Raw genomic sequence first — 27,259 nt, 5'->3', positions numbered from 1 at the left:
GGGATCCGGGAGCGGTTCTGATAGATTGCTTTGACAGCACCTTGGAACTTCGGATGGCTTATGTGTTTCCACCCTTCCCGCTGCTTCCTCGATTGAGTTGCCAAAATCAAACAGGAGAGAGCATCAGTGATTCTAATAGCGCCTGCATGGCCACGCAGGACTTGGTATGCAGATCTAGTGGACATGTCATCCTGTCCGCCTTGGTCTCTACCTCTAAGACAGACCTTCTGATACAGGGTCCATTCAAACATCAAAATCTAACTTCTCTGAAGCTGACTGCTTGGAAATTGAACGCTTGATTTTATCAAAACGTGGTTTTTCTGAGTCGGTATTGATACCCTGATACAGGCTAGGAAGCCTGTTACCAGAAGGATTTACCACAAGATATGGCGTAAATACCTATACTGGTGCGAATCCAAAGGTTACTCCTGGAGTAAGGTTAGGATTCCTAGGATATTGTCCTTTCTACAAGAAGGTTTAGAAAAGGGTTTATCGGCTAGCTCATTAAAGGGGACAGATCTCAGCTCTGTCCATCTTGTTACACAGGCGTCTGTCAGAAAAATCCAGACGTCCAGAGGCCTTTGTCAGGCTTTAGGCTAGGATCAAGCCTGTGTTTAAAACTGTTGCTCCGCCATGGAGTTTAAACCTTGTTCTTAACGTTCTACAAGGAGTTCCGTTTGAACCCCTTCATTCCATTGATATAAAGTTGTTATCTTGGAAAGTGTTATTTTTAATGGCTATTTCTTCGGCTCGGAGAGTCTCTGAGTTATCAGCTTTACATTGTGATTCTCCTTATTTGATTTTTCATTCAGATAAGGTAGTTTCTGCGTACAAAACCTGGGTTCTTACCTAAGGTAGTCCACTAACAGGAACATCAATCAAGAGATCGTGGTGCCTTCCCTGTGCCCGAATCCTTCTTCAAAGAAGGAACGTCTTCTACACAATCTGGATGTAGTTCGTGCCCTCAAGTTCTACTTGCAGGCAACTAAGGATTTTCGACAAACGTCTTTCCTGTTTGTCGTGTACTCTGGTCAGAGGAGAGGTCATAAGGCTTCGGCTACCTCTCTCTCCTTCTGGCTTCGTAGCATAATTCGTTTAGCCTATGAGACTGCTGGACAGCAGCCTCCTGAAAGAATTACAGCTCATTCTACTAGAGCTGTGCTTCCACTTGGGCCTTTAAGAATGAGGCCTCTGTTGAACAGATTTGCAAGGCTGCAACTTGGTCTTCGCTCATACTTTTTCCAAATTTTACAAATTTGACACTTTTGCTTCTTCGGAGGCTATTTTTGGGAGAAAGGTTCTTCAGGCAGTGGTTCCTTCTGTATAATGAGCCTGCCTATCCCTCCCGTCATCCGTGTACTTTTGCTTTGGTTTTGTTATCCCATAAGTAATGATGACCCGTGGACTGATCACACATAACAGAACAAAACATAATTTATGCTTACCTGATAAATTCCTTTCTTCTGTTGTGTGATCAGTCCACGGCCCGCCCTGTTTTTTAAGGCAGGTAAATATCTTTTAAATTATACTCCAGTCACCACTTCACCCTTGTTTCTCATTTCTCGTTGATTCTTGGTCGAATGACTGGGAGTGACGTAGAGGGGAGGAGCTATATGCAGCTCTGCTGGTGAATCCTCTTGCATTTCCTGTTGGGGAGGAGTTATATCCCAGAAGTAATGATGACCCGTGGACTGATCACACAACAGAAGAAAGGAATTTATCAGGTAAGCATAAATTATGTTATTTCTAAACTCAGGACAAAATTTAGAAACTATTTAGCATGGGTGTTTTTTTGGTGGTTGTAGATGTGCAAAAGATTTTGGGGGTCAAAGTTAGAAAATGTGTGGGTTTTTTCCATTTTTTCATCATATTTTATAAAACATTTTATAGTAAATTATAAGATATGATGAAAATAATGGTATCTTTAGAAAGTCCATTTATTGGCAAGAAAAACGGTATATAATATGTGTGGGTACAGTAAATGAGTAAGAGGAAAGTTACAGCTAAACACAAACAACAAATGGAAATTTGCTACTAAACACGGTCAACAAATGGAAAAGTGGTCTGGTCACGAAGGGGTTAAAATTGTATGTTCTATCTAAATCATGAAAGAAAATGTTTGTGTTTCATATCCCTTTAAAGGAGAATTAAAGTTAATTTTAATATAAATATGAATGATATATTATGGCATATGTCATTTTCTATATTTTTTGCATTTGTCTGAAATTGTAGGGGAACAGCTGATTAAAGGGACAGTAAAGTAAAATTAAACTTTTATTATTCAGATGGAGCATACAGTTTTAAATAATTTTCTTATCTAATTTGCTTTGTTTCCGTGGTATACTTTGGTATCCTTTGTTGAAAAGCATAACTATCAGCCAATTAGCATTAGTAGAAAGTACTTACCGGCCACTGAGCAGAGTCTCCCATTCTGTTTTGTGTGCTGATGTGCTACTCAGTGATGTATTTTGTTTAATTTTACTTACCACTCAGTTTGTTTCCTGATATTTTGTCTCACCTTAAAGGGACATGAAACCCCAAATTTTCCCTCATAGTTTCTTTAGTTCTCTTTGTATCCTTTGTTGACAATCATACCTAATTAGGCTCAGGTTCTAAGCGCTAGCTGCTGATTGGTGGCTGCACATATATGTTATTGGCTTACCAATATGTTCAGCTTAATCCCAGTAGTGCATTGCTACTCCTTCAACAAAGGATACTAAGAGAATGAAGCAAAAAGGTCACAAAATAAACATTTTAGGTTTCATGGCCCTTTCACTTAAAATGATTTGTTTATTTGTTTTATTCTGCTGCAGTACTCAAAATGTTTTCTCTTTTTTTTCTAGGTCTTGGCTTGCTAATGCAGGACGGAAACCAGTATTAGAATGAAACGAATATCCAGAAGGTGCCTTCTTTTATATCACTATTTTTATAAATATCAGTGTACAAAGAGAACATGTACTTCAACATTGGAATCTGATATCAAAGAAACCAATGCGCTTAGTGGGATATGGTTTTAATCATCAGGTGCTGCATTATTTTATGCGTTAAGAACATCCTTGTTTGACCAGGATCATCAAAGGTCATGAAGACGTGAGAATTTGTGTGCTAGAGTCAAGGATGGTACGGAGAGGGTTTCTGTCCTGGATTTCTCGGGTGGGGATTCTACTTGTTTGTCTTTGTTGCATTGTATCGGTTTTGTACATGCTAGCCTGTACCCCCAAAGCTGAGGAGGAGCAGCTTGTATTGCCAAGGCCTAATATCCCTACAGGGAAAGAAGGCTTTCAAGTCATCTTGCAAGAACGGGAAGAAGAGCATAGGAACTACATTACTAGCCTGAAGAAACAAATTGCTCAATTGAAAGATGAACTTCAAGAACGTAGCGAACAGCTAAAGAACGTTCAAGGACACTCCAGTGATCCTGTAGGAGTTAGCTTTGACCATGGAAGTCCTGAGAAGACTCAAACAGACCTGATAGACTTTCTGCACTTACAGGTCAAAAAAGCGGAAGTACACAATGGTGTAAAGGTTCCCACCGAGTATGCTGCAATACCTTTTGATAGTTTCACTTTGCAGAAAGTTTACCAGCTAGAGACAGGGCTGACTCGTCACCCAGAAGAAAAGCCAGTACGCAAGGACAAGAGGGATGAGCTGGCAGAAGCTGTTGAAGTAGCTTTGGAGGCCTTGAACAACCCCAATAGTGAAAGCAACTCAAACAGACGAGTATATGCATCTACAGATTTTATTGAAGGTACAGAATGGTTTTGCATGCTTTATACATGAAATATAATTGTTTAGATATATATTATTTGATGATTTTTTGCTTTCCATGTAAGAATGGTCCTTTTCTTTAAAGTGTATTTCCTACCTCTTTCTTCGCTCTTCCCTCTTTTCAGCATCATGTGCTGATGCTCTGTGATTTTCCTCATCCGAATAGCAAATGCACTGACATTATGGCCATAAATTCAGTTGCAGGTAAAAATAAGAGCATGTTATTACTAAGATATATTTTAATTTCTCATCAGTTCCTTGTCATGCATACATGCATACATGAAATCAGGGGTAGGCAAACTACAGCCCGCTGTCCAAATCAGGCCCACCATCTATTTTTGTACGGCCTGAGAGCTAAGAATGTTTTTTTTTACATTTTCAAATGGTTGAAAGGTTGAAAAATATCAGTAGAGAAGTAACATTTTGTGACACAGGAAAATGATATGAAATATGAAATTCAATTTCCATAAATAAAGTTTTACTGGAACAGAACCCCTTTGCCTGCCTTCCCCTGCCTACGACTGCAGGTTCTCACAAGACAACCTGCAGTCCGTATTTATCAGGCAGTGGTCATCAGACCGCTGCTTCCTTATCTCTTCTCCACCTCTTAGGCGGAGAATTTCAATCTCCCCGGTCTCGTTCAACTGGGGAGATTGACAGCTCCTGCCCGCGTGTGATTGGCTGTGCACGGGCAAGGGGCGGCATTGCACAAGAGAGCAAAATAGCATTCTTGTGCAATGCTAAATTTCGCCAGCAGAATACAGCTTACCTGAGACGAGCTGTGGCAGACAGGGGAGCATATGTATGCCCCTGACCGCCGTAGCTTGATAAATCGAAACCCTACTGCCAAGAAAATTAGAAAATTTTAATCTAAATCTCATCACAGTAGAATTTCTTCACAGAATAAATATAAAAAAAATAAAAATGAAGCTAAAACCAAAGTAAGTTTTTTGAGTGGATCAATTTGTTTGCCACATATTTTAAATGTCATGAATAAAATGTTTATAAATTTATTTTCTCTCTTGTTATAGAAAAAGCTACATAATATTTATTTTGCCTCTTGGCCTGCAAAGCCTACAATAAGTACTATCTGGGACAGATAGACGTAAAAGTTTGCTGACCCCTCGATTTAATTATTGGCTAAATTCAAAGTATTTTTTTTTTAGTGGATCAATTTATTTTAATTGATGCTTATACTTTGTAAACATTATTTAGTACAACTTAGGTGTTTAGAGATGCTTCTATGAAATCTATTCAACTCCATTTAAAGGGCCATGCAAAATAGTTTTAACTGACTTTTACTAAGTAATTATTTGCTATAAATTACTTGGAAACCTAGACATATGGGCTATTATTAAAGTCAGGACAACATAATGAGTTTATTTGGAGGTATTTTTCTTTAGCTACACTAGTTTTGTATAAATTGTGAAAACTGAAAAAAAAAAAAAAAATTTATTTTTCAGTATTAAATTACTGTTTATTGTTTTTTATATACCCATTTATGGTATCACTATAAATTCCTGTTTGTCTGTTAACAAATGGTGTATAATATGTATGTGTGCACTTAAGACAGCGGATAATTATGGTGAAACCAATAGTGAACAAATATGCCCATTTAAGAACAGAAACCGGGAAACCCTCTGTAAAATTATTGTAAAATTATTTTATTTTATTATTGTAAAATTATTTTTTTCCTTAATCTGTTCCCTGTGTCTTGTTATACCAGCTACAGCATATAAAATGTATGGTAAATTGCACATTTATGTTTCTTTTTGCAAATTAAATAACCTGATTTGCTCTTTGAAACCACAGACCATCAAAATAGGCTAAGTATGCAGTGAGATCAGATCTCGTTATCACCCAAATGCTTCCCTTTCTTATGTCTGTCTCTGTAGAATACTTAAAACAATTGAAAATGAACATTTTAGAACTTTATCTCTTGCACCTCCCACTGTGTGTTATTTCATTTGCTGGCTGTTAATAGCCTATACCTAGGTATAGAAACTTTTGGTAAGGATACTTCAAATGCAAATATAAAGGCTAAGGAGCTATTTGTAAACAATTTAATACACTCCAGGGAAAATTGATTATTTGGCAACAAATTAAAGGAGATATTTTTTTGTGTAAACTGTCCCTTTAGTACTACAAATGTTTAATTATGTGTAATTTATAAAGTTTGCATTCTATTTTCATTATTTATTTTGCCTGATTTTCCTGTAATTGAACTGTAATTTATACCCCCCCCCCCCACAGAGAATGAGTTATTCTGTGGAATGAAAGAACACTAAACTTCCCACATACTGCACAGTGATTGGTTGATATATGTAAGGAATACATTTATATCTGTCCTCTAACTGGCCACAGCAAACAATAAAATATATCATTCAAAAAGCTTTTCAATGGGTGTGTCACAGGACTGCAAAACTAAGTATTTTTCTAGCAAAATAACAGTTGTATGCTTTTAATATATTTATGTTGTATGCAGATATTTTGCAATGCAGTTACTAATTTGTAATGCATAAGTAAAATCATCGAAAGGACAGGGACATTCCAGCCAAAATTAGAATACACATGGATGCATTTTAGTTTTGTATTAAAGCATTTTTGTAATATACATGTATGAGCAAAACTGCTTTCTAATTAAAGCTGTAGCTGTTTCAAAAGTGTATTTAAGTATGCACCGTGCACCAGCATTTTATACACAGCACTTGCTCAGATAGCCTAAAGTGCTTGTACCATCTGGTAATGACTCAATTTGTTAATTACTGACATGATACAAGCCCCACTGGTGCTCTGAGCAGCTGCAGTATTTAAAATTCTGGTGCACTGAGAATATCTAGCTATGCTTCACATGCACGTGCAGGGAAATATGTTAACACTAAAACTTTTACTAGAAGCATTTTTTCGCAATTCATGAATATTGCAAATATGTTTCTATTCAAAGATGTCAGTCATCTATGTGTATTTCATTTTTGACCGGAATGTCCCTTTAAGTCAAAATGAATGTATTGTATAGAGCATGGACTTTAAATAACTCTCTAGTGTACTTCTATTATCACTTGTCCTTAGTTCTCTTAGTATCCTTTGTTACATAGTAAGCCTAGGTGTGCAGTGTCTTTATCCGTCTGACACCAGGGTTTGTAATAAAGTTTACAGCTGTTATACATTTTTACAATTAGCGCTGCCACCGACTGCTAAAGAAACAGACACATTTCTAAGAAACAAACGCATATTGGTGTGCAGGACAGTTTTCTGTTGGCTAATTATCATAGCTTAAAGGGACACTGAACCCAAATTTTTTCTTTTGTGATTCAGATAGAGCATGCAATCTTAAGCAACCTTCTAATTTACTCCTATTATAATTTTTCTTCATTCTCTTGCTATTTTTATTTGAAAAAGAAGGCATCTAAGCTTTTTTTTTGTTTAGCACTCTGGACAGCACTTTTTTTATTGGTGGATGAATTTATCCACCATCAGCAAGGACAACCCAGGTTGTTCACCAAAAATGGTCCGGCATCTAAACTTACATTCTTGCATTTCAAATAAAGATACCAAGAGAATGAAGAGAATTTGAGTTCAGTGTCCCTTTAAGCAATACTAACACTGCAAGCTTGGCATCTTTTCAAAAAGTCAGGAACACTGATATTTAATATGATTGGCCAATTGACTCCAACAGGAAAATGTTGCAAGCATAATAAGAACGCTACATTGATTCATTTCAGTAGTTTTGATTTAAATGGAAACATAAGCCTGGCTGATTAGCGTATATGGAACAACGCACCAGCCCCTCATATATATAAAGCAAGTTCTTTTTGATTCAATACTGCTGTGAAGAGCAGTTACCCATATGCAACCAGTATGTATACACATAGGGGCCTATCTATCAAGCTCCGGATAGAGCTTGAGGGCCCGTGTTTCTGGCGAGCCTACAGACTCGCCAGAAACACCAGTTATGAAGCAGCGGTCTAAAGACCGCTGCTCCATAACCTGTCTGCCTGCTCTGAGCAGGCGGACAGACATCGCCACAATTCAACCCGATCGAGTACGATCGTGTTGATTGACACCTCCCTGCTGGCGGCCAATTGGCCGCAATTCTGCAGCGGGCGGCGTTGCACCAGCAGCTCTTGTGAGCTGCTGGTGCAATGCTGAATACAGAGAACGTATTGCTCTCCGTATTCAGCGAGGTCTGGTGGACCTGATCCGCACTGTCGGATCAGGACCGACAGACCTTGATAAATAGAGGCCATTGTATTGTTTAGTGCTGCATTAATTCAGTACGCAGGTTAAATCTACAATTTGTGGCTGAGTGAGGGCTTACATAGATCCTAATTATTCCATGACAGTATATCCCTTCCATTGAGTTGGGGCTGCCCTCTGGAAAGGTGTTGCATGTCCTTATATACCCATTGTATTATGATCTCCCAGTGACGTCACTTATATATATATTAGTTTTTTCTTTTTTTTCCTTTTTTTTTCATGCCAGTTTTTTGGTTTTACAAGTTTGTTAAAGGGACAGTCTACACCAGAATTTTTATTGTTTTAAAAGATAGATAATCCCTTTATTACCCATTTCCCAGTTTTGCACAACCAACACAGTTATAATAATATACTTTTAACCTCTGTGATTATCTTGTATCTAAGCCTCTGCAAACTGCCCCTTTTTTCAGTTCTTTTGACAGACTTGCAGTCTAGCCAATCAGTGCCAGTTCCCAGATTACTTCACGTGCACGAGCACAGTGTTATCTATATGAAATAGGTGAACTAACACCCTCTAGTGGTGAAAAACTGTTAAAATGCAATCTGAAAGAGGTGGGCTTCAAGGTCTAAGAAATTAGCATATGAACCTCCTAGGTTAAGCTTTCAACTAAGAATACCAAGAGAACAAAGCAAAATTGGTGAAAAAAGTAAATTGGAAAATTGTTTAAAATTACATGCTATATCTGAATCATGAAAGTTTATTTTGGCCTAGACTGTCCCTTTAATATGCACATTTATGTTGTTTATTTCTAGGTTTTGGTGTATAGTAATTTCTGTAGGGAAGTGTCTCTATAACATGTTTTTGTGATTGTATTTTTGAATTCCAAATAACAACAGCTATATAAAAGATAAAAGAAGAGTGCTTGATTCCCTGTCTTTTTTTGGTAGTGGATATCACTGCCATAATTCTTTCTCCTTTTTTGATCTAATATTAGTTTATGGGTCTGCACCATTTCCTCTAAAGAGGACTGTTGTATATATACATATACATTTAGCTTTTCAACAGTAGTATTTAATATTGACTCCCCTCTCAAGTTTGCATATACACATTTCTAAAATCCTAATCTTCAAAAAATACAAAGCAAATTTAATAATACAAGAGAATTGGAAATTTGTTAAAAATGGCAAGAGAACGGAAAAAAAAATTGATAATAGGAGTAAATTAGAAAGTTGCTTAAAATTGCATGCTCTATCTGAATCATGAAAGAAAAAAAATGCATGTTTCATATCCCTTTAAAGGGACAGTATACACCAATTTTTATGTAACTGCATGTAATAGACGCTACTATAAAGAATAATATGCACAGATACTGATATAAAAATCCAGTATAAAACCATTTAAACACTTACTTAGAAACATCTAGTTTAGCTCTGTTTAAAAGGTTGCCTGTACACCCACTGCATGTGGGAAATAGCAGACCCTCCCCCCTCCCCCTTTCTTTGCATATGGGGAGTTTACACAAACAGAAGCAAGCTGGAGTAGGAATACGCCGGTATTCTCCTAAAACTTTGGGGCTTGGTTAGGGGTCTGAAAATCAGAGCAATGTTATTAAAAAATAAGCAAAACTATCCATTTAAAAAAAAAACAACTATATGGGCTATATAAATGGATCATCTACAAAACATTTATGCAAAGAAAAATGTACCTTTAACAGATATTAACTCTTGAATACAAAACCAATATAACAAGTCAGCAAGACATTCCTGTCCTACAACCCACTATGGGTTAGATTACAAGTAGAGCGCTAATTTAACGTGCGCCTGTAAACCGGCAAATTTGTCCGTTTATGGGCGCACATTCAATAACCATTTTGAGCGCAAAAGGGTGTCCACCCTAATAGATTAAAGGTACTCTCATTCCATTTGCCTAAAATACTCCAGGGGACATTGTGCAGTGAGACACTTGTCACTGGTCACTGGTGGCCAAATGCTCTACCTGCCCTTTCCATTTTTCACAATTCAGGCTGAACCACGACTTGTTGCACCCCTTCAACAACTACCAACTAAAGGAGACACATGACGCCAGGTGCCAGACTACTCCTATGACTTGAGGGGCCCCCAATGGTCCCCCATACAAAAGACTCTTAGTCCTTAAGGCCCTATACTTCCATATGTAATCAGGACTGGACTGGGAACAAAAACAGGCCTGGGCATTTAAAGGCAGAGCAGCCCACATCAGCTAGGTAGCCATAATAGAAATCTCATTCTGCCGCACTTCTGTTTAACAGCAAGACAGGAAATTAACTTTCTGCTTTAGAAAATAGGCAGACTGTAACAGTTTTATATATATACAGTATATATATATATATATGTGTAGAGATAAATAGATATAAAATTGACTTGTTGTGGCAACTGTGTCCTTTAACAAAAGGAGAATATAATAATCTATATTTTTCATTAGTTTAAGTGTGTTTGTGTTATGGACATAAATTCAATACTTAATTGCTTTGAATGAGACGTATTGATTATGACTGTGAAGATCTCCTCAAATGTATTTAAATATGCAGGGGAAAACTGACCAGTGATAAAAAAAGACACTAATAGATCATATTGTAAAATAAAATCTATAAATTGTGCTCACAATAAATCATATAGTATATGTTTTTCTGTGAGCTATGTCTATGTGCACAAACATGTTTGGGCTTAGGAAATCTTTGTGGGGAAGAAGATGGCAGATATATTTTTTATAAGTTTAAGGGGGCATTTAAGTTTCATAAAGTGATTCCTGAAGAGCTGTTTCTGAAATGTCCTGGAGTGTCCTGAAGAGCATCATTAATTTAGTTTACAAAACAGTGGTCTATCAAACCCCCGTAATGGCTACCATTAGCCTGTGAATTTTTAAATGCTTAAAGGGACATGAAACCTTATTATTTATTAATTTTTCTTCATTCTCATGGTATCTTTATTTGAAAAGGCTCTAATGTAAGCTTAGCAGCTGGCCCATTTTTGGTTCAGCACCTGGGTAGTGCTTGCTGATTGGTGTCTAAATGTAGCCACCAATCAGCAAGTGCTACCCAGGTGCTGAACCAAAAATAGGCTGGCTCCTAAGCTTACATTAGAGCCTTATCAAATAAAGATACAAAGAAAAATGTATAATATAAGTAAATTAGAAAGTTGCTTAAAATTGCATGCTCTCTCAAATAGGGACAGTAGGGAGGTCTGTAACTATGCAGTACTAAAGTGTGTATAACAGCGGCTTTCAACTCAGTATGGTCCACCAGGCTCTATGATTACGTAAATTAAAATGTCCAGTTTATTAATTACATCTGTAAAAGTAAGAGCAATATACAACTTACAATTCTTAAATGTTTTAATTTACATCATTGGGGAGCCTGGTGGACCATATTGAATTGAAAGTCACTGTTATACTATACAAACATACTATACAGAGCAGACTATAGTACTGCATTGTACAAAGGCTACTCATTCTACTTTTCCTGTGAAAACACAACAGGCTACATTCATAGAAGCTGTTTTCCAGCCTCTTGTAAGTGGTAAGTACCGATAACACACATAGGGCCAGTTTACGAGTGGCACACTAGCTGATGTGCGCAAGAGATATCGGATTTGCGTGCATTGGAAGTAGCGCATGTATTACAAGTTGAAGGTGAACGCATTCTCATGAGCACAATTAAATTTAATGCGCGCCTAGTTAGCGCAACTTCAGAGCTTTGGCTAACTGTTACAAAATACATAAAAAATCTTAATATTACATATAAAATATTTCAAAAAAATAATATCAATTATTGAAAATTAGTGAACATACTGTAAAATATATAGATATATTCTATGTATTATTTAGAATATTTTTCAGTATGTTTATTAATTTCTAATAATTTATAGTCATTTTGTATATGTAATATTTCAATAAGTTTTTATGTGCGCTAACCCGACCGCATTAAAATCGAAATTGAGATACACAATTGGGCAAAACACATATTTTGCATTCCTATCATCCCAACATAGAAATAATGTACCTTTTATTATGAAATATATATATATACAGGGAGTGCAGAATTATTAGGCAAGTTGTATTTTTGAGGATTAATTTTATTATTGAACAACAACCATGTTCTCAATGAACCCAAAAAACTCATTAATATCAAAGCTGAATAGTTTTGGAAGTAGTTTTTAGTTTGTTTTTAGTTATAGCTATTTTAGGGGGATATCTGTGTGTGCAGGTGACTATTACTGTGCATAATTATTAGGCAACTTAACAAAAAACAAATATATACCCATTTCAATTATTTATTTTTACTAGTAAAACCAATATAACATCTCAACATTCACAAATATACATTTCTGACATTCAAAAACAAAACAAAAACAAATCAGTGACCAATATAGCCACCTTTCTTTGCAAGGACATTCAAAAGCCTGCCATCCATGGATTCTGTCAGTGTTTTGATCTGTTCACCATCAACATTGCGTGCAGCAGCAACCACAGCCTCCCAGACACTGTTTAGAGAGGTGTACTGTTTTCCCTCCTTGTAAATCTCACATTTGATGATGGACCACAGGTTCTCAATGGGGTTCAGATCAGGTGAACAAGGAGGCCATGTCATTAGATTTTCTTCTTTTATACCCTTTCTTGCCAGCCACGCTGTGGAGTACTTGGACGCGTGTGATGGAGCATTGTCCTGCATGAAAATCATGTTTTTCTTGAAGGATGCAGACTTCTTCCTGTACCACTGCTTGAAGAAGGTGTCTTCCAGAAACTGGCAGTAGGACTGGGAGTTGAGCTTGACTCCATCCTCAACCCGAAAAGGCCCCACAAGCTCATCTTTGATGATACCAGCCCAAACCAGTACTCCACCTCCACCTTGCTGGCGTCTGAGTCAGACTGGAGCTCTCTGCCCTTTACCAATCCAGCCACGGGCCCATCCATCTGGCCCATCAAGACTCACTCTCATTTCATCAGTCCATAAAACCTTAGAAAAATCAGTCTTGAGATATTTCTTGGCCCAGTCTTGACGTTTCAGCTTGTGTGTCTTGTTCAGTGGTGGTCGTCTTTCAGCCTTTCTTACCTTGGCCATGTCTCTGAGTATTGCACACATTGTGCTTTTGGGCACTCCAGTGATTTTGCAGCTCTGAAATATGGCCAAACTGGTGGCAAGTGGCATCTTGGCAGCTGCACGCTTGACTTTTCTCAGTTCATGGGCAGTTATTTTGCGCCTTGGTTTTTCCACACGCTTCTTGCGACCCTGTTGACTATTTTGAATGAAACGCTTGATTGTTCGATGATCACGCTTCAGAAGCTTTGCAATTTTAAGAGTGCTGCATCCCTCTGCAAGATATCTCACTATTTTTGACTTTTCTGAGCCTGTCAAGTCCTTCTTTTGACCCATTTTGCCAAAGGAACGGAAGTTGCCTAATAATTATGCACACCTGATATAGGGTGTTGATGTCATTAGACCACACCCCTTCTCATTACAGAGATGCACATCACCTAATATGCTTAATTGGTAGTAGGCTTTTGAGCCTATACAGCTTGGAGTAAGACAACATGCATAAAGAGGATGATGTGGTCAAAATACTCATTTGCCTAATAATTCTGCACACAGTGTATATATATATACATATATATCTGATACTGTTCATGTAAAATACATATCTATACCTATATATCTATAGGAATATATATGCTGGTATAGGTATATACACATATATATACATATAGAAATATGTATTTAAGAATAAAAAGGAAATTATTCTGTAAGTGAAGAACATTGGAATGGGAAATATTTACAGTAAATATACAGTAAAACACATTAATACATATGTACACACACACATATATATATATACATACATATTTAGACATGCAAATATACAGTAAAACACATATAAACACATAAATACATATGTATACATACATAGACATATAGAACAGGCATTATCTTCTGTGAAGGCACTGTACTGAATCTATATATCTACCTGACAAGGAAATATGAATGTGCAGGTTAGACTGAACTATATTTAGACTTTGTATTGCATTTTTAGGGCTAATTAACGATGTGTATCTTCTTACTTTTGTTCTTAATACACACACACTCATTATGGGCTAAATTGCGAGTTGAGCACAATATTTTACATTACAGGAGCACGATATTTGCTCTCCACTCAGTAATACCAGCACATGTAAATGTGCGCTGGTATTACAAGTGCGGCACAATGCGAATGCAGCCACGCGTTTGCTTTGCATGGAAGCCATGCGCTCACGAGAGTATGCTTACATAGGCTTCAATAGGAGCCTTGTTTTCATGCTGACAGACATGGCAAACCACCGAGCGCAGTGGGAAAATCGTGCAGTGTTGGGCAGCAATAAATACATTTATATGTTTATGGTTATATACAAATATTTATGTATGTATATATATATTAACACATAAATGTATATGTGTATAATCATATACCTATATATTTATAGTGAGTGCAGTGGGAAAATCACGCAGTGTTATATACAAATATTTATGTATGTGTGTATATATATATATATATATATATATATATAAACACATAAATGTATATGTGTATAATCATATACCTATATATTTATAGTTTAAACACAGTGCCAATTGACAACTATGTAAAGGCACTTTTAGTGCCGTTTTTTTTCTAATACCTCACATCTCCTTACTTTAACCCCTTATAACTGCTTTGTGTGTTTTTTATTACAAAAACAAAGATGCTCATATATTTTTATTTAACAATACTCTACTGTCCTCTTTATTTTAGGGGCAATTAGGGCAACTTTTTTTCATTAACCAGAGATCTGTTCTCTGGTTTATGAATTCTAGCACAGAGGGAAACCGCTGTGTCACGGTCGCACATTACGATAGAGCTTCACTAGTAATCTGACCTTTCATGCAGTATGTATCACTTAGAAAAACACAGGACATTGGACTCCACGGATTGGATTTTCTTTTTGAATATTAGGGATAGTCATTGGTTGATAGGGACAGCTCCTACAGCTGTTCTGGTTGACAAAGAAAAGCTTCTACAAGCATTATGATTTATTTAGCAGGAACAAACTTGCATAAGGGTAAAAGAGAGAATTAGATTTTTAAAAATCCTCTGTTTTTTTATACAATAAAGAAAATCGCTTTTGGGCAATCTCTTTCAAACTGCTGATTGCCAATAGGTGTTTAGAAGTGAAAACTGTAAAATGTTCAGTATAATTCTTTTTTTAATGCTATCATCCCTCCACTGCAGATGTTTTCGTTTTACTTTACTTTTTAAATAAACTATTGGTTTCTAAATAATATGTTCAGGCAGTAGTAACGGACTATAATTGGCCCGAAAGTTGATAGAGACACCTATATCAGTGTTATAGCCTGTTTCCTTCGATATTTCCTGCACTTCTGCGGTTGTTTAAGCAGCACGGCAAAGAGGGAGTAGAGATCACAGAGAGCAGAATTGCACTTAGCGAAATTAAAGTCATAACTTTAACATTTGAATCCTGGCAGCAACTTGAATTAAAGTAATGATGTTGATTTCTTGTTAAGCCATTTTCATTTCAAACTCATCAGTAGGTTTTTTGATATATGACCTATTACGGTTTGGGAATCTTGCCAGATGAGCAATCTAAGCCATATCCTTCTTGTACAAATGTATAGGTGAATTATGATGAAATTCTTACAGAATATTAATGTAGCGTTTAGCACAAGAGAGCAATTCATATGCTCACAAAATACTGCAGATCAGATCTGGGTTATTTTGTGAAGTTTGTCAAGTGTATTACAATGAGCAAATTGTTTCAAAAATGTGCCTTAAAGTGAAATGAAACCATTTTTTTTAATTTCATGATTCAGATAGGGCGTGCCATTTTTAAACAACTTTCTAATTTACTTCTATTAACACATTTTCTTTGTTCTCTTGATATCTTTTGTGGAAAAGAAGGGACCTAAGGTCAGGAGCATGCATGTGTCTGGAGCACAATATATGGCAACAGTTTCTCCAACATAGGTGTGTCCGGTCCACGGCGTCATCCTTACTTGTGGGATATTCTCTTCCCCAACAGGAAATGGCAAAGAGCCCAGCAAAGCTGGTCACATGATCCCTCCTAGGCTCCGCCTTCCCCAGTCATTCTCTTTGCCGTTGTACAGGCAACATCTCCACGGAGATGGCTTAGAGTTTTTTGGTGTTTAACTGTAGTTTTTATTATTCAATCAAGAGTTTGTTATTTTAAAATAGTGCTGGTATGTACTATTTACTCTGAAACAGAAAAGAGATGAAGATTTCTGTTTGTAAGAGGAAAATGATTTTAGCAACCGTTACTAAAATCGATGGCTGTTTCCACACAGGACTGTTGAGAGGAATTAACTTCAGTTGGGGGGAAACAGTGAGCAGACTTTTGCTGCTTGAGGTATGACACATTTCTAACAAGACGATGTAATGCTGGAAGCTGTCATTTTCCCTATGGGATCCGGTAAGCCACTTTTATTACATAAGAAAAAAAGGGCTTCACAAGGGCTTTTAAGACTGTAGACATTTTCTGGGCTAAAACGATTGATATATAAGCATATTTTATACTTCATAGCTTTGAGGAATTATTTTATTCTTGGGAATTATGTAAAATAACCGGCAGGCACTGTATTGGACACCTTATTCTCTAGGGGCTTTCCCTAATCATAGGCAGAGCCTCATTTTCGCGCCTCTATTGCGCACTTGTTTTTGGGAAGCATGACATGCAGATGCATGTGTGAGGAGCTCTGATACATAGAAAAGACTTTCTGAAGGCGTCATTTGGTATCGTATTCCCCTTTGGGCTTGGTTGGGTCTCAGCAAAGCAGATACCAGGGACTGTAAAGGGGTTACATATAAAAACGGCTCCGGTTCCGTTATTTTAAGAGTTAAAGCTTTCAAATTTGGTGTGCAATACTTTTAAGACTAGTACATCTAGTGCGCCAATACTCCTTACTATGCAACAATTAACGGCTGTAATGGATAATTCTATCAAAAACATTTTAGCCAAAATGCCCACTTATCAGCGAAAGCGCGACTGCTCTGTTTTAGAAAATACTAAAGAGCATGAGGACGCTGATGATATTGGTTCTGAAGTGCCCCTACACCAGTCTGAGGGGGCCAGGGAGGTTTTGTCTGAGGGAGAAATTTCAGATTCAGGGAAAATTTCTCAACAAGCTGAACCTGATGTGATTACATTTAAATTTAAATTGGAACATCTCCGCGCCCTGCTTAAGGAGGTGTTATCTACTCTGGATGATTGTGAGAATTTGGTCATTCCAGAGAAATTATGTAAAATGGACAAGTTCCTAGAGGTCCCGGGGCCCCCCGAAGCTTTTCCTATACCCAAGCGGGTGGCGGACATTGTAAATAAAGAATGGGAAAGGCCCGGCATACCTTTCGTCCCTCCCCCTATATTTAAGAAATTGTTTCCTATGGTCGACCCCAGAAAGGACTTATGGCAGACAGTCCCCAAGGTCGAGGGGGCGGTTTCTACTCTAAACAAACGCACCACTATACCCATAGAAGATAGTTGTGCTTTCAAAGATCCTATGGATAAAAAATTAGAGGGTTTGCTTAAAAAGATGTTTGTTCAGCAAGGTTACCTTCTACAACCAATTTCATGCATTGTTCCTGTCACTACAGCGGCGTGTTTCTGGTTCGATGAACTAGAAAAGGCGCTCAATAAAGATTCTTCTTATGAGGAGATTTTGGACAGAATTCATGCACTCAAATTGGCTAACTCTTTCACCCTAGACGCCACTTTGCAATTGGCTAGATTAGCGGCGAAAAATTCTGGGTTTGCTATTGTGGCGCGCAGAGCGCTTTGGCTAAAATCTTGGTCAGCGGATGCGTCTTCCAAGAACAAATTGCTTAACATTCCTTTCAAGGGGAAAACGCTGTTTGGCCCTGACTTGAAAGAGATTATTTCTGATATCACTGGGGGCAAGGGCCACGCCCTTCCTCAGGATAGGTCTTTCAAGGCCAAAAATAAACCTAATTTTCGTCCCTTTCGCAGAAACGGACCAGCCCCAAGTGCTACGTCCTCTAAGCAAGAGGGTAATACTTCTCAAGCCAAGCCAGCCTGGAGGCCAATGCAAGGCTGGAACAAAGGTAAGCAGGCCAAGAAACCTGCCACTGCTACCAAGACAGCATGAGATGTTGGCCCCCGATCCGGGACCGGATCTGGTGGGGGGCAGACTCCCTCTCTTCGCTCAGGCTTGGGCAAGAGATGTTCTGGATCCTTGGGCGCTAGAAATAGTCTCCCAAGGTTATCTTCTGGAATTCAAGGGGCTTCCCCCAAGGGGGAGGTTCCACAGGTCTCAATTGTCTTCAGACCACATAAAAAAACAGGCATTCTTACATTGTGTAGAAGACCTGTTAAAAATGGGAGTGATTCATCCTGTTCCATTAGGAGAACAAGGGATGGGGTTCTACTCCAATCTGTTCGTAGTTCCCAAAAAAGAGGGAACATTCAGACCAATCTTAGATCTCAAGATCCTAAACAAGTTTCTCAAGGTTCCATCGTTCAAAATGGAAACCATTCGAACAATTCTTCCTTCCATCCAGGAAGGTCAATTCATGACCACGGTGGATTTAAAGGATGCGTATCTACATATTCCTATCCACAAGGAACATCATCGGTTCCTAAGGTTCGCATTTCTGGACAAGCATTACCAGTTTGTGGCACTTCCGTTCGGATTAGCCACTGCTCCAAGAATTTTCACAAAGGTACTAGGGTCCCTTCTAGCGGTGCTAAGACCAAGGGGCATTGCAGTAGTACCTTACTTGGACGACATACTGATTCAAGCGTCGTCCCTTCCACAAGCAAAGGCTCACACGGACATTGTCCTGGCCTTTCTCAGATCTCACGGGTGGAAAGTGAACGTAGAAAAAAGTTCTCTATCTCCATCAACAAGGGTTCCCTTCTTGGGAACAGTAATAGACTCCTTAGAAATGAGGATCTTTCTGATCAGAGGACCAGAGATTCACTCCGTTGGTGGCTGTCCCTGGACAACCTGTCACAGGGGATGAGCTTCCGCAGACCAGAGTGGGTCATTGTCACGACCGACGCCAGTCTGGTGGGCTGGGGCGTGGTCTGGGGACCCCTGAAAGCTCAGGGTCTTTGGTCTCGGGAAGAATCTCTTCTCCCGATAAATATTCTGGAACTGAGAGCGATATTCAATGCTCTCAAGGCTTGGCCTCAGCTAGCAAAGGCCAAATTCATACGGTTTCAATCAGACAACATGACGACTGTTGCGTACATCAACCATCAGGGGGGAACAAGGAGTTCCCTGGCGATGGAAGAAGTGACCAAAATCATTCAATGGGCGGAGGCTCACTCCTGCCACTTGTCTGCAATCCACATCCCAGGAGTGGAAAATTGGGAAGCGGATTTTCTGAGTCGTCAGACATTTCATCTGGGGGAGTGGGAACTCCATCCGGAAATCTTTGCCCAAATTACTCAATTGTGGGGCATTCCAGACATGGATCTGATGGCCTCTCGTCAGAACTTCAAGGTTCCTTGCTACGGGTCCAGATCCAGGGATCCCAAGGCGACTCTAGTAGATGCACTAGTAGCACCTTGGACCTTCAAACTAGCTTATGTATTCCCGCCGTTTCCTCTCATCCCCAGGCTGGTAGCCAGGATCAATCAGGAGAGGGCATCTGTGATCTTGATAGCTCCTGCGTGGCCACGCAGGACTTGGTATGCAGACCTGGTGAATATGTCATCGGCTCCACCATGGAAGCTACCTTTGAGACGAGACCTTCTTGTTCAAGGTCCGTTCGAACATCCGAATCTGGTCTCACTCCAACTGACTGCTTGGAGATTGAACGCTTGATCTTATCAAAGCGAGGGTTCTCAGATTCTGTCATTGATACTCTTGTTCAGGCTAGAAAGCCTGTAACTAGAAAAATCTACCACAAAATATGGAAAAAATATATCTGTTGGTGTGAATCTAAAGGATTCCCTTGGGACAAGATAAAAATTCCTAAGATTCTATCCTTTCTTCAAGAAGGTTTGGAGAAAGGATTATCTGCAAGTTCTCTGAAGGGACAGATTTCTGCCTTGTCTGTGTTACTTCACAAAAAGCTGGCAGCTGTGCCAGATGTTCAAGCCTTTGTTCAGGCTCTGGTTAGAATCAAGCCTGTTTACAAACCTTTGACTCCTCCTTGGAGTCTCAATTTAGTTCTTTCAGTTCTTCAGGGGGTTCCGTTTGAACCCTTACATTCCGTTGATATTAAGTTATTATCTTGGAAAGTTTTGTTTTTGGTTGCAATTTCTTCTGCTAGAAGAGTTTCAGAATTATCTGCTCTGCAGTGTTCTCCTCCTTATCTGGTGTTCCATGCAGATAAGGTGGTTTTGCATACTAAACCTGGTTTTCTTCCGAAAGTTGTTTCTAACAAAAACATTAACCAGGAGATAGTCGTGCCTTCTTTGTGTCCGAATCCAGTTTCAAAGAAGGAACGTTTGTTGCACAATTTGGATGTAGTTCGTGCTCTAAAATTCTATTTAGATGCTACAAAGGATTTTAGACAAACATCTTCCTTGTTTGTTGTTTATTCTGGTAAAAGGAGAGGTCAAAAAGCAACTTCTACCTCTCTCTCTTTTTGGCTTAAAAGCATCATCAGATTGGCTTACGAGACTGCCGGACGGCAGCCTCCTGAAAGAATCACAGCTCATTCCACTAGGGCTGTGGCTTCCACATGGGCCTTCAAGAACGAGGCTTCTGTTGATCAGATATGTAAGGCAGCGACTTGGTCTTCACTGCACACTTTTACTAAATTTTACAAATTTGATACTTTTGCTTCTTCTGAGGCTATTTTTGGGAGAAAGGTTTTGCAAGCCGTGGTGCCTTCCATCTAGGTGACCTGATTTGCTCCCTCCCATCATCCGTGTCCTAAAGCTTTGGTATTGGTTCCCACAAGTAAGGATGACGCCGTGGACCGGACACACCTATGTTGGAGAAAACAGAATTTATGTTTACCTGATAAATTGCTTTCTCCAACGGTGTGTCCGGTCCATGGCCCGCCCTGGTTTTTTAATCAGGTCTGATGATTTATTTTCTCTAACTACAGTCACCACGGTATCATATGATTTCTCCTATGCAAATATTCCTCCTTTACGTCGGTCGAATGACTGGGGAAGGCGGAGCCTAGGAGGGATCATGTGACCAGCTTTGCTGGGCTCTTTGCCATTTCCTGTTGGGGAAGAGAATATCCCACAAGTAAGGATGACGCCGTGGACCGGACACACCGTTGGAGAAAGCAATTTATCAGGTAAACATAAATTCTGTTTTTGTAAAAATGTTATCCATTTGCAAGAGCACTAGAGGGCAGCACTATTTCCTGCCATGTAGTGCTCCAGATACCTACCTAAGTATCTCTTCAACAAAGAATACCATGGGAATGAAGCAAAGTTGAAATTAAAAGTAAATTGGAAACTTTTTTAAAATTGTATGTTCTGTCTGAATCAAAAAATTTTTAATGGTTTGGTTTCATATCCCTTTAAAGGGACTTCTTTTAATTATTATTTTTGTTTATTGTGGAAATACATAGCACCAAATAGTGAACATAAAGCGCAAAACGAAAATCCCCTATTTCTTTCCAAAGGCAGGGAAAGTCCACAACTTCATTCCTTACTGCTGGGAAATACAATACCTGGCCACCAGGAGGAGGCAAAGACACCCCAGCCAAAGGCTTAAATATCCCTCCCACTTCCCCCACCCCCCAAGTCATTCTTTGCCTTTGATCACTTGAGGAGGATGACAGAGAAGTGTCCAAAGATAAGGATAGTCCTTTAATGGGTATTTTCTCTTCAAGAGAAAACTGGAGTTTAAAGTAATCATATAAATGTCTCAGTGAGAGTATTGATGAAGGTTAGAGTCTGGAGATGCAGGGAAAGTTTTTCTGCGAATCGATCCAGACTATGGGGCATATGTATCAAGCTCCGAATGGAGCTTGATGCCCCGTGTTTCTGGCGAGCCTCACAAAGACCGCTGCTCCATAACCTGTCTGCCTGCTCTGAGCATCGCCGGAAATCAACCCGATCGAATACGATCGGGTTGATTGACACCCCCCTGCTGGCGTCCCATTGGCCGCGAGTCTGCAGGGGGCGGCGTTGCACCAGCAGCTCGCCGTATTCAGCGAGGTCTGGCGGACCTGATCCGCAGTGTCGGATCAGGTCCGCCAGACCTTGATAACTAGAGGCCTATCTATCTAACAGCTCCTGGGTAATCAGTGTTAACGATTTACACTGCTTGCCTTTTTACTCTTAGGTCCCTGGCAGAACACTGCGGCAAGGCTGTCACATTTGAGAGGCTGTACCTGTTCCACAGCATAGATCCGGTAAGTCTGCTTTAATTATGATTTAGAAGGGACTCCTATTTTAAAGGGTCACAGTGTGACACCTCAGAAACTCTATAGGACCCAGGGTTAATATCTCCTAGTTAGGAGAATATTTTGGAACTGTTTCGGGAATTTGTGTACTGCTTTGTTCCCTAAGGAACACTTGTGAAGGTTTGGGCTCAATTAGACTGGGTACTTTCGGCATAAAACTCTCTCAGACGGGTTTCACGTTTTGGCAAAGTTGCGCAGCTCCTAGCAGGGGAGGTCCCTACTTGAGCACCACATGATCGGGTGTGGCTACTTCGTTCCTGCTGCAGAAACTCTGGCAGTCCTTCAGAGAGTGTTTTTCGTAGTTTGTCTGGGTCTAGGAGGTGGTGAGTGCCCCAGTCATTGGGGTTAAAAGGTGCCTCTTTATTAAAGGGACACTGTACCCAAATTTTTTCTTTTGTAATTCAGAAAGAGCATGCAATTTTAAGCAACTTTCTAATTTACTCCTATTATCAATTTTCCTTCGTTCTCTTGCTATCATTACTTGAAAAAGAAGGCATCTAAGCTTTTTTTTTGGTTTGAGTACTCTGGACAGCACTTTTTTATTGGTGGATGAATTTATCCACCAATCAGTAAGGACAACCCAGGTTGTTCATCAAAAATGGGCCGGCATCTAAACTTACAATCTTGCATTTCAAATAAAGATACCAAGAGAATGAAAAAAATTTGATAATAGGAGTAAATTAGAAAGTTGCTTAAAATGGCATGCTCAATCTGAATCACAAAAGAAAAATTTTGGGTACAGTGTCCCTTTAAGACGTTTTTTTTTTTTTTTGTCTGTTTACTTACTGTGGGATTGCATCTCCAGCAATGGAGGACCCTGAGATTAACACTTTAGAGGTTTCTGTACCTTCTATATTAATTAATAATACCTGTTTATATTGTGAGGAGACCGTGGTTTGTCCACCTACTCAATTTTGTTCCAATTGCCTGGGTACCATTCTAAAGTATAAGAAGGGAGCTAAATCTGTTAATCCCTCTAGCATGATTAGTCCCTCTGAGCCGTCATCCTCTCAGGACTCTGTGGTCCGGGAGATGCCTACCCTATCCCCTCAAACTGCTTCACATGCAGTTCCCCACAGCACGCCTATTACTCCGGCTGGAGGGTTTGTTTTTTTCCTGCGGACTTTACCGTGCAGTTACAATCTGCTGTTTATCTATGTTGTACCTATCACTGGGAAATGCAAGAGAAAGGTTAAACATAGTTCTACTGAGCTGGATATATCTAATTTAAAATCGGATTGAACCAGTATGTCTCAACTGTCCGAGGACGAGTTAACCGCTGTAGCGTCAGAGGGTGAACTCTCGTAGTCGGAGACTTCAAGTACTAAGCCGCCTCCTTCTGAGGAGCCCTCCTTCAGATTTAATATTGAACATCTGCCTTTTTTACTAAAGGAGGTTTTGTCTACTCTAGAGGTTCCCGAACCAAAACTTCATGAGGAACCTAAAATTCCTAAGTTAGACAGGGTCTATGAAGACAAGAAGGCCCTACAGACTTTCCCTGTTCCTGTTCGCATGGCAAATATTATCAGTAGCAAATGGAAAAGGATTGGATCTCCCTTTTCCCCTTCTTCAACTTTTAAGAAGTTATTCCCGGTTCCTGACTCTCACCTGGAACTGTGGAGTTCCATCCCTAAGGTGGATGGAGCCATTTTGACGCTAGCTAAGCGTACCACTATCCCTTTGGAGGATAGCTCTTCCTTAAGGGAACCTATGGACAAGAAGTTGGAGTTACCTGAGAAGAATGTTCCAACACATTGGGGCAGGGGCGTATTTAGGGTTTGTGCTGCCCTAGGCACATAGAATCCTGCAAAAAAAAAACAAACCTGGATTTAGGTCATTTTTGGCCATATCATTTTTTTGGTTAGGGAGTTGTGACTTTTTTTTGTTTTTTTGTTTGCTGCTGCATTTAAAAATTACATTTTCCCCAGCCAGGGCTCGTAAAAATCTTGCAAACAGTGTCGGGTAGGTTGAATTAGCACATGTGTACAGTATGGTAATAATTATTGGAATCATAAAGCAGGGCAAGCTCTAAAGAAGCAGCCACTAGCACAGAATTGCATATTCGATTATGCAATTATTAATAGATAATATTTAAGCAGGCAAGTAAGAACAAAATAAAATCCTTTTACTTCCCCTTCCACTCTATGCTATGACTGACTGCCCAGGCCCCAGGTCCCACACAGCCCATATTATTATTGATTTATCCATTTATTATTATTTATGATATGATGACTCATGTGGATGTGTGCCCGGATTCTGCCCCCGCCCCTCTTCCATGGTCAAAACGAAAAACTCACTACCAGGCACTCACTGTCACCAGGCAGTGCCCACTGCCCGCCCCAGGCTCACATTTTTTCAAGTACTGCTGGCGCTGCGCAATTATAAGTAAAGTAACTACTAGTACTGTACATACATAGCCATACACAAAAGCGCCGCAATGACCCGGCCGTCACCCCATGAAAACAAAAAATAGTACCTTTAAATTTTTGAAATGCAGGCAGTGTTGTCACTGTCTGTCTGTGTCTGCAAACTCTGCTGTCTGCACTGAGTCTCAGGCTCTCAGCTATGTCCGGTGCGCTGTCACTCGTCTCTAGTCCTCCAAGGCGGCTCTGTCTGCTGCGTGTGTACTCACATGATCTCAGTCACTCACTCACTGTTACTTACACCCGGGTACCGCTGCTGCTGGGGTCATGGGGAGTCCAAATGCCTGCGTGCCTGCTTTTAATGATCACATGTGTGCACGTGTTTGTTGCTCCCTCCAGTGCGGGTGGCGTGTGAGGCCGGGAGAAGTAACGTCACGTGACGTCAGCAAAAGCCAGGTCACGTGACCGCAGAACGGGGGAAAACATTTTTCTAAAAAAAATTAATAACAGTTATAACCGTGCCAACCTTGCAAACATAGTGCCAGTGCCGTCCCCTCAAATCTGCCACACTAGGCACTGGTCTTGTTGGCCTCTGCATAAATACGCCCCTGCATTTGGGTTTTTATTCCAGCCGGCAGCAGAGGTAGCTGCTGTGGCTGGGGCAGCCATCTACTAGTGCAAATCTCTATCAGAACTTATCAAGGTGGAATCTCCCCTCAAGGATATTCAGGAGAGGATTATGGCTTTGAGGATAGCTAACTCCTTTACCTGTGATGCAAATATGCAGATTGTCTGTCTGAACGTAAAGGCTGCAGGCTTTGTGGCCCTGGCTCGCATGGCTCTCTGTTTGAAATCTTGGTCCGCGGATAGGATTTCTAAATCCAGACTCCTTTCTTTAACATTCAATGGGAAGGTTTTATTTGGTCCAAGTCTAGACTCTATCATTTCTACTGTTTCCGGGGGGGGGAAAGTGCTTTCCCTCCGCAGGATAAGAAGAACAGACCTAAGGGAGTCTTCTACTTTTCATTCCTTTTGTTAGGGCAAGTCCCAAAGAACTCAATCATCCTCCAAGCCAGAGCATCCCAAGATTACCTGGAAGCCTGCTCAGTTTTGGAACAAGTCCAAACAGAATAAGAAGCATGCAGATAACAAATCTACATGAAGGGGCGGCCCCGATCCGGGTTTGTCATTTCTCTCAGATGCCTGGTTTTAGGATGTTCAGGATCCTTGGGTGCTGGAAGTTGCATCTCAAGGATACAGGATAGGATTCAAATCTCATCCTCCCAAGGGCAGATTTCTCATCTCCAGACTGTCTACAAGACCAGAGAAGGGGACAGCCTTTTTTGATTGCGTATGGAACTTAGTCTCCTTAGGAGTAATCATCCTGGTACCTGTATCAGAAAGAGTTCTAGGGTTCTTTTAAAAAAGGAGGGAACCTTTCGTCCAATTCTGGACTTGAAGTGCCTAAACAAATTTCTAAGTGTCCCTTCCTTCAAGATGGAGATAATCAGATTGATTCTTCTCCTGGTTCAGGAAGGACAATTAATGATGCATACCTTCATGTTCCGATCCACAAGGATCATTTTCAGTTTCTGAGGTTTGCCTTTCTAGATCAGCACTTTCGTTTGGCTTAGCTACTGCACCCAGGATATTTACAAAGGTTCTGGGTGCTCTTCTAGCTGTGGCAAGAACCCAGGGTATTGCAACAGCACCTTACTTGAATGATATCTTAGTAAAGGCGCCATCTTTTCGTCCGGCAAGGGAGCACTCAGAATTTCTTCTGACCCTTCTTCAGTCACATGGATGGAAGATAAACTTGGAAACATCTCTCTTAATCAAATACCAGGGTGAATTTTCTGGGTACAGTCATAGACTTGGTATCTATGAAAATCTTTCTAACAGATCAGATTTCTGGCAACAGCGTGTCTTGCCCTTCAGGCCTCCTTAAGACCTTCGGTGGCCCAGTGCATGGAGGTAATTGTACTCATGGTGTCTTGTATGGACACTATTCCTTTTGTCAGATTCCATCTCAGACCTTTACAACTATGCATGCTGAGACAATGGAACGGCCACCATTCAGACCTGTCTCAATGGATCGTCTTGGACAGCCTGTCGAGACTCGCTCTCTTGGTGGCTCTGTCAAAATCACCTGTCTATAGGCATGTGTTTCTTGAGACTGTCCTTGGAGATAGTGACTACAGAACGCCAGTCTTTTTGGCTGGGGAGCCGTTTGGGGTGCCAGGAAGGCACAGGATTTGTGGACTCTACACTTCTGGCAATCTTCAATGCTCTGAAGGCTTGGCCCCAACTAAGTTCGACCCAGATCAGATATCAGATTCCAATCAGACAATATAACTTCAATCACTTACATCAACCATCAGGGAGGAACGAGAAGTTCTTTAGCGATGAGGGAGGTGTCTCAAATCATAGTATGGGCACAAGCACACAACTGTCAGCGATCCACATCCCAGGAGTGGAGAACTGGGAAGCAGACTTCCTTAGCA

At 40.0% G+C, this 27,259-nt stretch overlaps 1 protein-coding gene across 1 annotated transcript in view; it reads left to right on the top strand.

Annotated features, from left to right (window-relative positions):
- The first annotated feature begins 2,851 nt into the window (after positions 1–2,851).
- CSGALNACT1 (chondroitin sulfate N-acetylgalactosaminyltransferase 1) overlaps positions 2,852–27,259 on the top strand; it is a 290,025-nt gene continuing 265,617 nt past the window's right edge. Inside the window, exon 1 of the mRNA XM_053703210.1 lies at positions 2,852–3,748. Coding sequence (XP_053559185.1) covers positions 3,118–3,748 — 631 coding nt within the window. The 5' untranslated portion in view covers positions 2,852–3,117. The remainder of the gene's footprint in view (positions 3,749–27,259) is intronic.

This window comes from Bombina bombina, chromosome 2 (assembly GCF_027579735.1).
Source record: "Bombina bombina isolate aBomBom1 chromosome 2, aBomBom1.pri, whole genome shotgun sequence".
In the NCBI taxonomy this organism is placed as follows: Eukaryota; Metazoa; Chordata; class Amphibia; order Anura; family Bombinatoridae; genus Bombina; species Bombina bombina.
This window is presented reverse-complemented; position numbering and strand designations above follow the sequence as displayed.